At 39.7% G+C, this 18,197-nt stretch overlaps 1 protein-coding gene across 1 annotated transcript in view; it reads left to right on the top strand.

Annotated features, from left to right (window-relative positions):
• The window catches only part of LOC109911043 (low-density lipoprotein receptor-related protein 1-like), a 1,753,343-nt gene that overhangs the window by 913,752 nt on the left and 821,394 nt on the right, over positions 1-18,197 (top strand). Inside the window, exon 14 of the mRNA XM_048599379.1 lies at positions 1,212-1,410. Within this exon, the coding sequence (XP_048455336.1) occupies positions 1,212-1,410 (199 nt within the window). The remainder of the gene's footprint in view (positions 1-1,211; positions 1,411-18,197) is intronic.

Raw genomic sequence — 18,197 nt, 5'->3', positions numbered from 1 at the left:
AATTAAACAAGTGATAGGAACTCACTTGTTCAACAGTTATTTTCATGGAATTCTGCACAAACTAAATCAAATGAACAGAAAAGAGGCTCGTTAACTATAAACACCATTGCCTAGCAATTTAACTACGCAGTGCCCTTTATTTGGATGCTAAAAGGCCAATCCACCCTCCAGTGTATTGGGCAGTAACTCATTACATGCTGGAAGTGTACCACCAAACACATTCATAATGCTGAAAAACACAGTGTGCAGTGCAGAAAGCTGAAGCAGTCATTATTTCCTTCACTTATGTTAACTCCAATCTATAAATGAAAGTTACCATAGCCCACTTTCCTCATTAGATAGTGACCACTGATGGTGTGTTTATCTAGAGTGTCACCTCGCTTCAAGTGAGGTACAATATTGATCTCAGCTGGGATAGGAGTTGAAATCATGGTATTGCGAATCACTAACCAGCCATCCAACCAACTGAACTAACAAACCCTGCAGATTAGCTCGCACCACTGCCAGTAGATATACTCAGGAAAGCCACATCTAATTTTGTGATGAACATGCAGGTCTTAAATGTCATCTTGTAGGATGACATCAAGGAGGTATGTTTCATCAAATTAGTAGCAGAATTTTTAATGACTCTCACATTTAAAAAAAGGTGTCAACCACAGCCACCCCCTACTTCCACACCCTCAATCACTGATTGCCCCTCCTCCATCACTGATGCTTTCACCTACCCTAACCATTAGTCACCCACCCTCCAACTGAAATCACCCACCTTTCTGTAACTGTGGATGAGGCGCAAACATCAAAGTGCCTTCGTTCATGAGCTGCCCTGTTCTCCACAGTTTGTTATCTGTTGGAAATGATGCCCAAAGCCCAATTCCAGAGGTGCCTCAGGCTTCAGCACTTTTTCTAAAATTCAAGCACACAGACTGAACTCTGCACCCTGCTTCACAATCGCTCTCTGCATTGCACCCATAGTTAAGCAGCCTAATTTCTGTCCTGAATTTGTCATATATGTTCAAGAGAATATTACAATCAATGCTGGATTATATTAAATAATCAGACGACCATAGGTATTTCAGACAAAACATTAGGAACACCAATAATCAATTTTGCAAAATGTATTTAAAACACTTTATCCACTGAGTTTTGGATGTATTTTCTTTTTCTATCAAGTTTAATGTTATTTGTTTTTAATGCTTTTACACATATTACAGATAGTATATGGTGGCAAAGAAGTGAATCACCCTTTTGGATTGTCACATTATGGAAAATTAATTTTCTGGACTGAGTATACAAATGGAACAATTTTTCAATTGGATTTAACATCAAGGAATGTTTCATTACTTCGAAAAGAAAGGCCACCATTATTTGGACTGAGGATCTACGATGCTCAGCAGCAACAACAACTACAAGGTACTGTACATGTAGGGTGCTAAAACAAGCTAATTAATTCTTTTAATTGGACAAATCTTAAATTAAAAAAAGAAGTAAGGGTAAGATTGATGTTATTTTGTAAATCTAGCTCTTAATTATTTCTTGAAGCTTAGACAGGACAGCTGAACAAAAGAATCAAAGTAACATTAATCCATCATGATTTATAAATCCTATTAAAATGCAAAATAACACAGTAGATACAGAGTAAGAAATCTCTCATGGGGTTTACTGTGATATATGTGACACCTTGCAGGAGTGTCTGAGCAGTCATTTACGAATGAGCAGCAATATATTTTCTGTAGAAACACAAAGTGCAAGTGCTTTTTCTTTTCATTTTTGACTTGTCCTCACTCAGATGAGCTTCTAAAAATTGTTTCAAATTAAAAATGGCACCATTGTGTGGCTGTATAATGCAGTGACCCCTTCCAGAAAATAAACAAAACTTCATAGTTCATGTTGAAATCCTACTCCTTTAGCTATGAAAAGATCAATTATGGACAAAATATTCTATTATATTAAAACTATGATTAACTATAATCTAAATATGCAAACGATAAAGGTTCCTTACTTGAAAATATTCTTTGTCTCATGATTGTTTCACTGGATGTGCTCCTTTTTAGCTTATGACAATTATTCTCACTGTTCCTCCTCTGCAGAGGCTTATTTATGTATGCATTATGCCTTTCTGCTCCAACAATGTTTTTTTTTTGTCTGTTGTCTGAACGCTTATCACGTACATCTTGCTTTTCTGTGGATCAAACAACCCACATTTGTTTGCACCTACTATGGAGAATAAAAATTAGATAGTTGCAGAATCTGATTGGAAGGGGTTGTGGATCTGATCTTCTCGCCAGAGTGCAAACTGGGCTCAGAACAAAACAGCAGCCAATATTTCAGCACACCAGTTCTTATTTTCCATTGACCTAGAAAATATTGCCAAGATTTTTAATTTCAAACCAAGCAAAAATGACAGTAAGACCTGAAAACAGGTCTACAGGAAAAGATTGATCTATTGTTCTTGGAGTTGCTGTGGAAAGAAGATTGGGTGTGGTGAAAAAAGCTCTGTCGATTTGATTTAAGCCAATTTTATACAGTTGCTATGGACCAAATTCACTCTTTCTGACCCTCACAGGGAGAGAAATAATGGGACAGAAAAAGTCTCATCTTTCAACAAGCAAGTTTTGTGGCTAAAAGTAGGACTTAAGACCAAAGAATTGAGTTTTTGAGGGATTAGCTCAGCTTGTGGAAAAAAATACAGGGTAACATCAAGCATGTCAACTCATGTGAATTTGTTCAAAGAATATGCTTTGATGTAAAATTAACACCTCCTGCGATTGTAAGGGCTCTAAAGTTTCTAGATTTACAAAAAATGTAAATCTTATGTTAAACAAGTGATCATGATCTTTCTGAATTGTGTTCCACAGCATTACTGAAGAGCACTTTTTGTTACATTTAGAGTGATGTCTCTTAAAGGGATTAACATGCAAATGAGCCAAGTATCCAGATATTGTCACATGGCTAAAGGCTGTCTGTACTGTAGCATGTGAGGCAGAGGCTGTGTTTGGAGATTACTCAACTGTAAGCATTAGTTTAGTTGTAAGGAAAGCCACGAGAGATCTCCAACAGAATCCATGTTCTGAAGAAGAGCCATGCTGAGACTCAAACTGTAACAGATACTGGCAGACCTGCTGAGCTTCTTCAGCATTCTTTGTGTTTGTAATAGAATGCATGTGCCTCATTTGCATTACTTTTAGACAGCACACAAATATTATTACAGATTATAACCACAATTTCATGTTGTTAAAAGGTGAGGCAGTGGCTGGGAATATTGCATAATCACATTAGGGAAGTGTAAATTTTGTGTAAGATAGTGATCCAAGGAAGAGAGAATGGTGGTACTGTTTGGTGGTTGCTGTCAGTGGTCGCAGAAGGCTTTTGTAGCAATAGCAATGGTTTTGAAGTCACTGTGTTCATGGGGATGTTTGACCATTGTTTGTGTCTTGGCCCATTGTCATGACTGGGTGTTAAGCTTATTTCAAAGAGCTGCAATCAGCATTTTTTGGCAGTTCTTGTTTGTGAATACACTGAGTTGTTAACAGTTTATTCAGTCATCCAATCCAAGAAAGCTCTTTACTCATGAGTTGTTGGTCGGCTTTTGAGTCTGATTGGCAATTTGGGGTGGGGTGTGGTGAGGAGAAGTGTTATCCTCAACTCCCAATTCATTGTCCAATAAATTTGAAGAAAAAAAAAATCAAACTGAGTTTCTCTTTTCGAATTACTAGCTCATGATCTCTAGTGCGAAGTGCGTTAAATGTGTATCTGTGTTTGAGCAAAGCCTGCTCTGCTCATGTGTATGAAACTATTGTCTAAAAATAAGATTCTGCTCATGCTTGAAGCCCGCCATGGAAGAAAAACTGACTGAAGGTCTACATGGATAGGACATCAGTTGAAGTGTTGTCTCTGTAGGATGCCAAATAGTCCCAAAAACTGAGCACAGTCATGAGTTGAGGGCCTAGATTGGATGGCTGAATATTTTATTAACAGCTCAGTGCATTCACCAACAAGATTTGACAATGGAGGACTGACAGTGCGGGATGTGGAGGAATAAACTATTCTGCAAATGTCCATTAAAAAGAAGCATGAGGTAACTAAAAATGTTAAGCGCAAATTAACATAAGAATTAGGAGAAGAATTAGGCTAATTGGTCCCATTCTGCCTGCTCCAACATTCAAAAAGATCATGGCAGATCTGATTGTGGTGTCTTCTTTTCTGTTTGAACCTTTGACACTCTTATGAGACAGGAAACTCAGAAACTCAAAAATATTCAGTCAGCCTGTTTCTGAGTAAGAATTCCAGACAATAATAAACATCTGAGAGAAAAGAAAACGCTCCTCATCTCTGTCTTAAATAGGAGGTCCATAATTTTAAAATGTTGTTTCCCAGTTCTAGCACACCCAGAAGGGAAAACATGCATTCAGTATTCACCTTCTCGAGTCCCATCTTATTGTTTCACCTCTCATTCTATTAACTGGAGGCCCAATCAATTCTCATCAGACAAGCTTTTAATAGAGTAATAGAGTCATACATCATGGAAATAGACCCTTCAGCCCAACCAATCCATGCCGAACATAATTCCAAACCAAACTTTTTTCAGCTCAGGAATCAGAAATGTGAACTTTCTCTGCCATGGTCCCAATGCAGTTGCAGATAGGTTTTGAGATACTTTGGAGTAGGTGGGATTTGTACCCATACCACCTTCCCAAAGTCAAAAATCACACAACACCAGGTTATTTGAAGAAACAAGCTTTTGGAGTCTTGCTCCTTCTTCAGGTCTCAATGAGAGAGGTGGTATCAGACACAGAATGTGGAAGCAAATGATCAAAGGGTCATAGAACTGATGTGAATGTATTAAACAAACCTAATATGGCTGTCAAATCTTTAATCAATTAGAAAGGATTAATATGTAAATCCAAGAATTTATTTCAAGTCATTGCCCCGAGATAACTAAATGTTTTATCAGTATACCAGAGATGACACCTCAGGTCAGACAATGCATTCTAGGTGTGTTTAGAATCTGGCTGTGTATCAACTTGGAGTCAGACTGGTTGTATTGCTGAAGTAAGAATTTATAAAATGTTACACTGACTGTCTGCAAATTGTGCACTTTTTGAACAAAATAGAATGTATCTGCAATTACATATCCGCAAATGCAAATTCACCCCATATATCTATACATGTTTGTGTGTGTGTGTAAAGTATGGTGAGGTCACCTGTAGTGTGACATGAACCCAAGATCCCAGTTGAGGCCATCCTCATGGGTACCAAACTTGGCAATCAGCCTCTGCTCAGTGACTCTGCATTGTTGTGGATCCTGATGTCCACCTTGGAGGACGTTTACCTGAAGATCTAAGGCTGAATGTCCTTGGCTGCTAAAGTGTTCCTCCACTGGGAGGGAACATCCTTGTCTGGCGATTGTTGCGTGATGTCCATTCATCCATTGTCACAGCATCTACATGGTTTCGCCAATATACCATACCTCGGGGCATTCTTGCCTGCAGCGTATGAGATAGAAAATGGTGGCTGAGTCACATGAGTGTCAGCTGTGCATGTGGTGGGTGGTGTTCCCACATGTGATGTAGTATCCATGTCAATGATCTGACATGTCTTGCAGAGGTTGCCATGAAAGGGTTATATAGTCTTTTGATCGATGTTGCCCTGAAGGCTGGGTAGTTTGCAGTGAACAATTCTTGTCCAAAGGACACTACCATTGAGCCACTAGAGCCCGACCTCAGAGTCAGTGAAAAACTACCATTGCCAATTATATTTTAAGATATCCTTAATTATGATGGCAACACCAGGTTATAGTCCAACAGGTTTATGTGAAATTACAGGCTTTTGGTGCCCTGCTCCTTCATCGTGTGAAGTTTGAGTATAACCTGTCATTGTGTGACTTCTGATCTTAAGTAAGGTGACCACTCTATATATTGCAGTCCAGATATGGTCTCACTTAATTCTTTACAACTATAGCAAAAACTTCCCTATTTTATATTACATTTCCTTTGCAGTGATCTATATTTCATTTGCCTTCCTCACCATCTGTATTTTGTGATTCATGTACTAGGACAACCTGATCTGTCTGTACTATAGAGTTCTGCAATCCCTCTCCATGTAAAAAATATTCTATTTATCTCCTGTTCCTTGGTATTGCTTCATCTGCCATATTTGCATCCAGTCATTTAACCTATTGTCAAAGATGGAAAAGGTAGAGTTAAATTATGATCACTTTACCGAATTTTCAGCCCAAGACTCCAATGCACTACTTGATTTACTCATTTCCATTTTACTCCAGTCTCATACCTAGATGAAGGGTGATCCTATTTCCTAGTTTTTGGATTCCAATTTTTGAAATAAATCTACAAGAAAATCCTTTAAAATAAGTCAATTATAAGGTTTGTTCACAAAGCATTCAAAAGGGCAATTTCTTCATAACTTCATCCAAACACACAGCACTCATGAGGTTAAGGATGTGGAGGTGTTGGTGTTGGAATAGGATGGAGAAAGTCAGAAATCACATGACACCAGGTTATAGTCCAACAGGTTTATTTTAAAACACAAGCTTTCAGAGCCTCATTCCTTCACTAGGATAGGAGATAGGTTATAAATATCAAGTTTTGATAAATCCAGTACTGAAAATCCATTCACAAGTGTTACAGTTTTCTGGATGTCAGTGTTCAATGATAGTCTTCTCTGCGGGCTGAGCCCAGTAGTTTTCTTTCTTGTGGGCAACTCGTAGATATTTTTCCAGCCAGCAACTTGGAGAGAAATGGAAAGTTCAAGACAATTTGCCAACTTAATGACGATTTGAGCTCTCCCCCTGTCCATCAAATAGCAACTGACTCAGAATCCTAGAAACATATACATAAGCAATTCAGCAAGTTCAGATTTTAGTCATGTCACAAAGATAGGTGCTGAGGGCCCTTCTTGATGGACTAATTGGAAGGCTGTTGAGCTAACAATGTTGCTTTACCTCCCTCGTTAGAATTTCCAATGTGAAGTGAATAGATAACTTTAAAAGCTTTAGCACCCATTCCAGCATAAAAACCTGAAGAACTGCAGATGTGTAAAACAGAAGTTACTGGGAAAGCTCAGCAGGCCTGGCAGCATCTGTTAAGAGAAACCGGAGTTAATGTTTTGGGGCTGGTGACCCTTCCATTTTAACATAATGGATTTTGAGGTTTTTCTTTGTCTACAGCTGACTGGAGGCAGGTGGCTCATCTCCAAACATAGCACAGCGTGGAGCTGGAGGAGCCCAGCAGGCCAGGCAGAATCACAGGAGCAGGAAAGTTGATGTTTTGAGTCGGGATCCTCCTTCGGAGGGTCCCGACACGAAACGTCAACTTTCCTGCTCCTCTGATGCTGCCTGGCTTGCTGTGTTCCTCCAGCTCCACACTGTGTTATCTCCGACCCCGGCATTGGCAGTTCTTACTATCTCATCTCCAAACATTTGTCAGCATTCATTGTAAATCACATTATCCTAAATTAAACTCCACAACTGCCCATAAATTCTGTATTCCCTTTGCAGATTCCTTATGTCCTCATACAACACCTGTTTTTGTCTCATCATTTTGGATACCTTACGCTCTGCTCTTCTTAGTCAGTGAAGCCCTAGGACTTATCCTAGAGACACCGCACTTGTTGTGCTTTTCCAACTTGGAAAAGACCAATTAATCGCAAATCTGTCTTCTCTGTGTTAACCTATTCTCAATCCATGCTAATACATTATTCCCAACATTGTCAGTTTCTATCTTTATGCAGGAACCTTTTATGAGACACCTTGTCAAATGCCTCCTGGAAATCCCAATACACTACAAATTCGAGTTGTTATGTCACTGGAATCATAGAATCCCTACAGTGCAGATAAAGGTCATTCAACCTATTGAGTCTGCACCTAATCGCCAAAGAGCATCCCACCCAGACCCACATCCCCGTTTACCCCACATTTCCCATGGCTAATCCACCTAACTCGCACATCTCTGGACAGTGGGAGGAAACCAAGGCACCTGGCAGAAGCTCATTCAGATGCAGAGAGAATGTACAAATTCCATGCAGGCAGTTACCCAAGGTTGGGATTGAATCAGGGTCCCTGGCGCTGTGAGGCAGCAGTGCTAACCAATACGTCAATGTGTTGCCCACATGTCCTCAAAGAACACCTGAGTAGTAGTCCCAAGATTATTTCCTTTATAGTTCTGCTTTCTAATTTAGCCCCAAGTTGCTGATAATGCCTTAGCAGTTCCTCTTTCCTAGTCTTACCTATGTCAGGCCACAATAATTGGATCCTTTCTCTCCCATTCCAAGTTCCTCTTCAGCCCAGCAGAGATGTCCTAAGCCTTGGCATCAAACAGACTACATGACACATGGGCCACTCTGTTTTTGTTACAGAAACAGGATATTTTATCCTAGCTATCCCCTATTAAGTCTGTATATCTCTAATGTCCTCAACTGAATGGGACTCCAGTTCTGAGGAAGGGTCACTGGACCTGAAACGTTAACTCTGATTTTTTTCTTCACAGACGCTGCCAGCCCTGCTGACCTTTTCCAGCAACTTCTGTTTCTGGAACTCTGTATTGTACTGCTTTGGCAAGTTTGCTTATCATCTTTGCAGTTTGTGGCCTCATCCACATGAGGAGGAGGAACCTTGGACCTATTAGATAAGGGAACTGGCTGAGACTCCTCCAAAGCTAAATTCTGGATCCCAATACCGGTCTTTACTTACAGTCGCACTCTTTGTACCTGACAATGGACTAACTTCATTGTCATTAACTTAGGGGATGTGACTGTCTCCTGAAATGAGCAATTGAGGTACTCTTTCCCTTTCCCTAGTTCAGATTCCAGAGATTCTCAATGATGCTGACTTGTTCCACATCCACCCACTCTCTCCCAATTGCATGCTCCTATTTGTGGTTTTCTTATGTTCTTATGGAAAGTCCGATTGATGTAAGTATGTATCAAAGGTCTTATTATATGGCATGTACACGAGTAATCAAAACAGCAGCACTTGCCAGAAGAAGAAGGAGAAATCATAAAGCAGCTCACAACAGTGTGACTCATCAGACAGGTTCTTGCACCATTGCCTTCACCAGCAACTGAGCAGAACCATAATATTTATGCAGTAACATTTCAGAAGAATAGTGTGACAAGGTGAGTCAACTGGAGAAAGACAAATGACAAGTACAATCCTACAAGTCACATATGTTAATTGCCATCAAGGAGCTAGTACTATTTTTGAAGCCTGGAAATGTGCAAGTGCTTTTTTTCTGATTCATTGTTATTTTGTGACTTCAAAACTTTGGAAGAATTTTATTCACACTACTGCTGTCAACATGGTGTTTATTTGCTGAAAGCACTCCGTATCACATGTGACACCTGTACTACCATGCTACCAGTGTTATTTGACAGGTCTTATTTGCCCATATTTAAACTAAACGGAAATTGAACTTGAATGGCCCTATAATGCCATGAACACAAGAGAAGGCAAAGGCTAGGAATCCCGCCATGTGTGATGGAATACTTCTCATTTACCTGGAAGAATGTGCTACCAAGAAGCCTGACACTGTTAAGGAGAAAGCTGCCTGCTTGATTGGCAGCACATCTGCGAACATTCAGTTACACACCACCTGTGCTCAGTAACTGTGCTACATACAAGATGTGCTGCAGAAGTTTACCAAGGCTCCTTAGACAGCTCCTTCCAAACCCATGACTGCTTCCATCTGGAAGGACAAGGGCAGCAAATACATGACAACACCAATGCACGTTCCCTTCCGAGTCCCTCCCCATCCTGACTGGGAAATATCGGCTGTTCCTCCCATGTGACCGGGTCAAATTCTGGGAGCTGCCTCCCTAGTGACATTGCGGGTCTACCTACACTAAATAGATTGAGCAGTTCAAGAAAGCAGCGGACCACTACCTTCTCAAGGGCGGCTTTGGATGGGCAATTAATGATGGCTCAGCCAGCAATGCCCATATCCCGTGAGTGAATAGAAAAAAATAAGTGAAATTGTGTTGCCACAATTATGACATCATTAAGCCTCAAATGTTGATTCTGAAGCATCATTTTTGCCATGAGTTGGGTACACAGCCTTACACTGCTGTCCAAACAAGTTTCCTGGTAAGTATCATACAGTCATATAGCGCGGAAACAGAAACTTTGATCCAACCAGCCCATGCCGAATGTAATCCCAAACTAAACTAGTCCCACCTGCCTGCTCCTGGCCCGTATTCCTCCAAATCTTTCCTATTCATGTACCCATTCTATTGTCTTTTAAACGTTCCTCCACGACTTTATGAGGAAGTTCATTCCACATGCAAACCAACTTCTGTGTAAAAAAATTGCCTCATGTCTTTTTAAAATCTTTCTCCTCTCACCTTAAAAATGTGCCCCCCGTCTTGAAATTTCCCATCTTAGGGAAAAGACAATTATCGTCAGCTCTATCTATACCTCTCATTATTTTATAAACTTCTATTGGGTCGCATCTCACCCTCCTATGCTCCCTTGAGGAAAGGCCCAGCCTATCCAGCCTTTCCTTATAACCCAAACCTTCCATTCCTGGCAACATCCTGATAAATCTCTTCAGAACCCTTTCCAGCTTGATAATGTCCTTCCTATAACTAGGTGAACAGAATTAGACACAGTATTCCAGTAGAGGCCTCACCAATGTCCTGTACAAGCTCAACATATACTCAAAGAACTGAGCAATAAAGGCAAGCATGCCAAACGCCTTTTTAACCATCCTGTCTATATGTGATGCAAACTCTGAAGAATTATGCACCTGCAGCCCTAAGTCCCTCTGTTCCACAACACTACCCATTTGATCAAGATCCCTTTGTAATCTTAGAAAACCTTCTTCACTGTCTGCAATGCCACCAGTTTTGGTGTCATCCACATCATTCATGTCAGACGGGAAATTGGTGTGATTGCATTGTGGCTACTATGGCTACCATTTTAATTCCAACCTGCCTCATTCTATTTTAGTGACAACAAATGTGGCGTAATGCTCTAACAACCAAGAATAATTAATTCAACTGCATAACTAATCTAAAATATGGCACCTGATGTAGAATAAGGAGAGTGGAAAAAGGCACAGAAGTGTAACACTGAACTCTTTGTGTTATTTGAGGAAATGAAGTTCTTGAAATTAAAAGGAACTGATGCAGAACTTCAGACTAACAGCTCCCACAGTGGTAAAAATTACTCATCAAGCCCTTTGGCACATACGAGTGCCAATTTAAACAGGGAATTGAAAATCATAAGGCTGTGTTGAAATTATATAGACGACCTTGCTTTGAAGTTAAGAAAAAGCCAACTAGACGATTAAATAATTTATTCCCAATATCAGTCAATTAAAATGTGATGTATTTTTAACACCTAAATGAGCCAAAGATTCCATGTAATCAAATAGGTTGTTTTTTATACCTGAATATATTAAAAATCAACGAGATCTGGATGACTAAATTTGCATGAGTTCTCTCTCTTTGCTGATGGTGCTTCCAAGAGCATATTTGGATGCAGTTTCTTTCATCTTTATATGTTAAGTTTGTTACTGATGTCATTGTCAATGTTTTTTAAAATATGTACATGAGTAATAGAATTCAAAGAGCCACTTCAGAAGTTTGGTTCATGATGACACCAAGTGGCCAGACCATCAAATTACACTGTGACAGTTGACATTAAAATCAAATGGAAAATGTTAGTATAGCAGTTTACAAAAGTGACTCCTGACAGAAAAGCCTGGCCAACATTTATAACAACAGTAAACAAATTTTGCAAAAAGAAAGTGCCTACGTTGTACAAAAAAAATGGAGAAATGATAGCCTAGCCATGTTATTGCTAGTGGTATTATTGACAGTACTACCGCTCCCTTTATCAAGTTTTCTATTTTTCTTGAATGTCTAATAGCTTTCAAAGTTAGACCTAATCCTTGTCATCCTGAATCTATGTCTCTCTATTAATATCCTGATCATATTTATTTACTTCAGTACGTGCTACTCGTGTGTTTATTTTGTTATGAATGGTTCATGCATTCACTTATAGAATCCTTTGTTTTATCTTTTTATTCTTGCAGTAGCTGCCTTAATTGATGGTATATTCTGAGGACTTTTTTTTTTCCAGTCTGGCCCTTCCTGCTTTTCTTCCACCCCTCATATTTCTACTTTCCTTTCCTGACTTGTCTCTACTCTTTGATAAACTACATCTTTCAACACTTGATCCCTTGCCCTCACTGTTGACTTAAAAACCCTCTCCTAATTGTCCTTGTTATGTGGTTCACAAGAGCACTGTCCCCAGCATGCATCAGGTGTACAATCATTTTCTCCACTACTGGTGCAAGCGGTCCACAAACTGGAACCCACTTCTCCTCCACCAGTCTTTGAATTATGTATTCATTTCTCCACTTTTTTGTACCCAATTTGAATGTCGCACAGGTAATAATCCTGAGATTATAATCATTGAGGTGCTCCTTTTCAATTTAGTCCTTAGCTCCTCATTGTCTGTGAAGCAACTCTTTCCTAGTCCTAACACGTCATTGGTAAATACATGGACCATGACCACTGGATCCTTCCCCTCCCACTGTAATGTATTTTCCTGCCCTGAGCAAATGTCCCAAACCCTGGCACTGTGCAGGCAACACAGCTGTCTCCACTCTCAAATAATACTGCAGAAAACAGTGTCAATCCTCATGCACTGTGCTAACACCCTCTATCCCTGTACCATAGTGCCATACAATTTGCTGATCCATTCTGCAACCCTGCTCCCATCCAAACAGGCTCAGAGAAGCTCAAAACTCTTGAAAAGGCTGACACTTTGGCACTTCTGCCATTTGGGTTCTCTTACCTGACTTACTCACTGTCCCTCCTGTCTCTAATCCAATTTAGATGACCATATTCGAAGTTGCATGGTATAAAGAATCCAGATAACTTTGCTCCTTCCTGATTCATCACAATGTCCATGATTCAACCTCTAGGCCATAAACTTTGAGCTGAAGCTGTGTCAACTTCAAATATTGGCTGCAGGTATTGTGCCCAGGACCATAGTGGTATTCAGGAGCTTCCAAATACTCCAACCTTGACATATCACCTGAATTGCATTCCTTAATGAGATCAAATTAATTATTTAATTATATTATTCACTTAATTATGTTACCTTTTATATATTTTATTAACTGTACCGCCAATATCTATACTGTGATAATACTTGAGACTAGAAATTACCTTAATCACTTAACAGAGACTCATTAAGCAGCTAACTCTTTTTCTCTGACGTAGAACAAGAGTTGATTCCAATCAGCTCTAATTAATCTGAGAATTTAAGACCAAAGTGAGGAGGAATGTCTTCACTCAGAGGGTGCTGACTTTGTGGATTTGAGGATGTTTAAGCAGTCTGTTGGGTGTCTATCATTCCAAGCTTGGTAGATGTTTGAATGTAGCTGAGTGTGTTGTTGTCTGTAAGACACTTGAAGCTCTGTACCCATCAGAATATCTCAAGATCTCTGGGAAATAGCTGACATCAAAGCTAGTATTCCAGTTCCATGCTTTAGTAATTCTCCATGTTCCTCTCATTTGGCTTTAGGTCACAAACGGCATAAGAAATAACCACTCTTTTCTGCCAACAAAGATGGTCTAAGGATGTTCTCAACATTAAGATAGGCCTTATCAGACTTCTTGCCTGATTCTGCCACAAGTCTCACCATTTTCCATGTTGCTCAGACCCCAAGAAGATTCCACCCAAAAGTTTCACCTAACTACAACTTTTGACTTGATAGAGGTGTACAAAATGATCAGGGGTATAGATAGAGTAGACAGCCAGAGACTTTTCCCTAGGGTGGAGGTAGCTATTACAAGGGGACATAGTTTTAAAGTGAGTGGAGGTAGATATAGGGGAGACGTCAGAGGTAGGTTCTTTACTCAGAGAGTGGTCGGGGCGTGGAATGCATTGCCGGAGCAGGTAGTAGAGTCAGCCTCATTAGGGGCACTTAAGCGGCTATTAGATAGGCATATGGATGATAGCATAAGGTAGTGGTGGAGGTTAGATAGACCTTAGCTTTAGGGTAAAAGTTTGGCACAACATCGTGGGCCGAAGGGCCTGTACTGTGCTGTACTGTTCTATGTTCTATATTCTATGTTCTACACCATCTAATAGGTTAATGAAACCCTTGTGGCTCTTTGAAACAAAAATTGAAAAGTCTGCAAAACAAAACTCTCTGGTTCGAGAGCATCTGGGTGAAGAGGGAATTGAGGTAAAGTTTTAGTTTTGCATACTTTCATCAAAACTGAGAAAAATTGAGAAGTTGTAGATTTGACCTAGTGTAGTTGTGACAAGGACAGAACAAAGGTCTACAACAAGGTGGAAGACAGGAGAGAAAAGTCATTCTTCCAGGGCTGCAGCTAATAGAAATGTGAGAAAGGAGACAAAACAAATTCAAAATACGTACTTAGTGCATACACATTGTTGACTGAAAGAGGTGAAAAAATGCATAATAAAATGGGAACAGCAGTCTATGGTCTGAAATTGTTAAATTTGGTTGAAGGTCCACAGTTGAAAGATGAAATGTTGTTCGTCTATCTAGAGTTAAGACTCACAGGAATTATGCAGTAGGCTGAGAACAAAAACATCAGACAATAAGGTACAGAATTAAAATGAGAAGTTATTGGAAGCTCGGGATCATGCTTGACAACAGAATGGAGATTTCCTCAAAGTGGTCACCAATCTTCATTTCATTACCCTGACATTGAAAAGACCACATTGTGAACAATACAACTGAGAGAAGCACATATAAATTGTTGCTTCACCTAGAAGGAGTGTTTTAGCGCTTGGACAGTGAGGAGAAAGGAGAGAAAATGAGAACTGTGACATCTCAGGCAAGGTGCCGTAGGAAGAGAATGTGGTTTGGGGTGATTAAGGATTGGATCTAGGTTTCACAAAAGGAACAGTACTTACAGAAGGACAGGGGAGGGTGAGATCTGTTTCGTTTTGATATAACAGTGAAATGTGCAGAAATAGCAGGAAATAACCTGTTGAATACAGAAGCTGTTATGATAAAGGTTATAATGATGGGAACCAGTCATGGTTTGGGAAGGAGGAAAAGGTGTGACTGCAGATCTGCCGGAAATGTGATGAGCACAGTCAAGGTGGAGTGGCGGAGGGGGCGGGGTGGAAACAGGGGTGGGAGGTGGAGCTGATAGTTGGCAGTCCTCGGTTGATGAAAATAGGAGACATCAAAGAAGCTGAGGAAAATGAATGGACTGTAGCTACTAGATGACACTAGAATAGGTGGGAAGGCAAAACGTGAGGATAATGCAAAGTATTTACAGAGGGATGTAGACATTGGTCAAGTGGGCAAAAACTTGGCAGATAGAATAAAATGTTGCAAAATATGAGGCTTTGTATTTTGATAGGAAGATTAGAGGAGCTGAATATTAATAAAATAGAGAAATACTGCAGAAAGCTGCAAAACAGTGGGATTTAGGAGTCATGGTTTACAAACTACCAAAAGCTAGTATCCAAGTTCAATGTGTAATAGGGAAAGCAAATAGAAATGTTGCCCTTCATTTCAAAGAGAACGGAATAAAAATACACACAGGTTCTGCTAAAACTATACAGGCAATAGCTGGAATATTATTAACAGTTGTGGTCTTCTAATCTAAGGAAAGATACATTGACATTGGAGGCAGTGCAGAGAATGTTCATTACACTGATACCAAACACAGAAGAACTGCCTTATGAGGAAAGGTTGAATAAGTTAGACCAATACTCATTGAATCATAGAAAATTAAGAGTCAATCTGATTGAAACATACAAGATTCTTATGGGACTTCACAGGGTAGATGTGGAAAGGTTTTTATGCTTTGTGGGAGCATTTAGGAGCAGAGGGTATAATCTTAGAATGAGGGGTCATATATTTCAGACAGATCAGAGGAATTTCTTCTCTCAGATTGCAGTGATTCAGTGGGATGTTTTTACCACTGACAGCTGTCAAGGTTGGGTTGTTAAATATACTCAAGGCTGAGAAAGATTTGTTTTAAAGCTCTAGGGACCTGCTGAACAGGCTGGGACTGTTTTCCCTGGAGCGTCGGAGGCTGAAGGGTGACCTGACAGAGATTTATAAAATCATGAGGGCATGGATAGGATGAATAGCCAAGGTCTTTTCCCCAGGTTATGGGAGTCCAAAACTAGAGGGCATAGGTTTAAGGTGAGAGGGGGAAGATTTAAAAGGGACCTAAGGGGCAACTTTTTCATGCAGAGGGTGGTGCATGTACAGAATGAGCTGCCACAGGAAGTGGTGGAGGTTGCTACAATTACAATATTTAAAAGGCACTTGAATAGGAAGGCTTTAGGTTATGGGCCAAATGCTGGCAAATGGGGCTAGATTTATCTAGTCAGCATGGATGAGTTGGACCAAAGAGTCTGTTTCTGTGCTGTACATCTCTACGACTCTCTGTATCAATAGGGGCATCTCAGGATATAGGGAAAATGTGGAGAAGTGGAGTTGAGGATTTTCAGAACAGTCATGATCTCATTGAATTGCAAAGCACACTTGATGAGCTGAGTGGCCCATTTCTGCTCCTACATGTTGTGGTCTTATGGTCACCATTATGAAAGATTGCATCATCGGAACAGATGCATTGGAGATGGACAAATCGGGAGAATCAAATGAGGATAGGGAATAGAGAGCCATTACATTTAATTGAGCTAACTGTGGGCATAAATTGGCTCATAACAAATATGAGTTGGTAGCCTACCACCAGAAATGGAGACAGAGATGAAGAAAACAAAGGAAGGAGTCAGAGATGGGCAACATGAAATTGTGAGCTGGATGGGAATTGGAAGCAATGTTGATCAAATTTTCCATTTCAGGGCTAAAGCTTTACACAGCACCAATACAGTCATTAGTTCAGAAAAAAAAAAGAATTATTGAGACAACATCAGAGTAGAACTGGAACAAGAAATGATTAACATAGCCTACAAAAAGATAAGCATAGCAAGAATAACTGTGGACTAGGAGCCATCTTAGCCCTTCTTTATTTGAAGGAAGTGATTGGGGTCGAATGAAAACTTGTTCAGAGTGTAAGCAGTCTCATAGCAGGGTGGTGGATGATGATGATTGGTTGGGCCTCCATTTTAAGGAAGAAGAAAAAATCCCTCAAACCATCCTGGTAGAGGATAGAGATGTGGAGAGATTGGGTGGTCTGGTAAGTGGGAGATGGTTAGAACTAGGAAATTGGAAACTATTAAACTGACAGAAGGAATCAGAAAAGCAATGAATACATGTGGACAGCAACAGAACAAGGGCAAAATATAGTCAATTGAGAAAGAAATCGGTTCAGTGGGGGAGGAACATGCTGAAATGATAAGCCAATCAGGGCATTCCCATTTATGTATCTTGGGAAGGAGGTAGAAAAAAGTTAAATAGAGAAGGGGTTAAAAAAAATAAAGTGCAGCATCTACATCTTTCATTTCCTTGTTCCTCTGCTCCACTCTCACTCTTTTTGTCCCTCCAACTAATGTTTCTGTCTCTCCTGTCTTCCATCCTGTAATAGATCTTCCTTTGTACCTTGCACAAAACCTGTTACATGTTTAACTTTTTTTTTAAGTGTTGTATTATAGCGTAGATTCCAGATCAAACAGACCTGTACCTTTAAGTCACTTAAATGGCATCACAACAATGTAAAGATAGATGTCTCTCCTTCATTCATTCTCTCCTGGTCATGCAGTTCAATTAGTCAGTTATATGTATTTAATGTACAGTAACATTAGTAAGCACAGAACTAGGACAGTGTGTGTGATTGTTTTTGTAACCATTTAATTATTTATTGTTCTTAAAAGAAGCTTCAAGACATATCTCAAAAGGAACTTGACTCTTTGCAGTATATTTTATACAGATTAACATATTGAAAATCAGAAAGCACATCACTCGTTTCTGATGAAAGATCACTGAACTGAATTGAATTGCATAACTCTGGTTCTCTCACTGCACCAGAACCTACAGACATCTCCCAAGCATTTCTGTTTTTATTTCAGATTTCCAGTATCTGCAATGTTATATTTTTCAATAGTTGCTCATCAAAGTCTTCCATATGTGATTTTTTTTTTACAAATTTCCATTTACACCTCGGAGAAATTTTGAGAAAACAACTTCATGTGAAAAATTCCAATTTTTTTTTAGTTTCCACTGTTCAAATGGATTATTTAAACAATGTTTTTCACAAATGTAAAC

This window comes from Rhincodon typus, chromosome 7 (assembly GCF_021869965.1).
Source record: "Rhincodon typus isolate 14 chromosome 7, sRhiTyp1.1, whole genome shotgun sequence".
Classification (NCBI taxonomy): domain Eukaryota; kingdom Metazoa; phylum Chordata; class Chondrichthyes; order Orectolobiformes; family Rhincodontidae; genus Rhincodon; species Rhincodon typus.
Note: the sequence above shows the minus strand (reverse complement) of the source record. Positions and strands in the feature narration are given on the sequence as shown.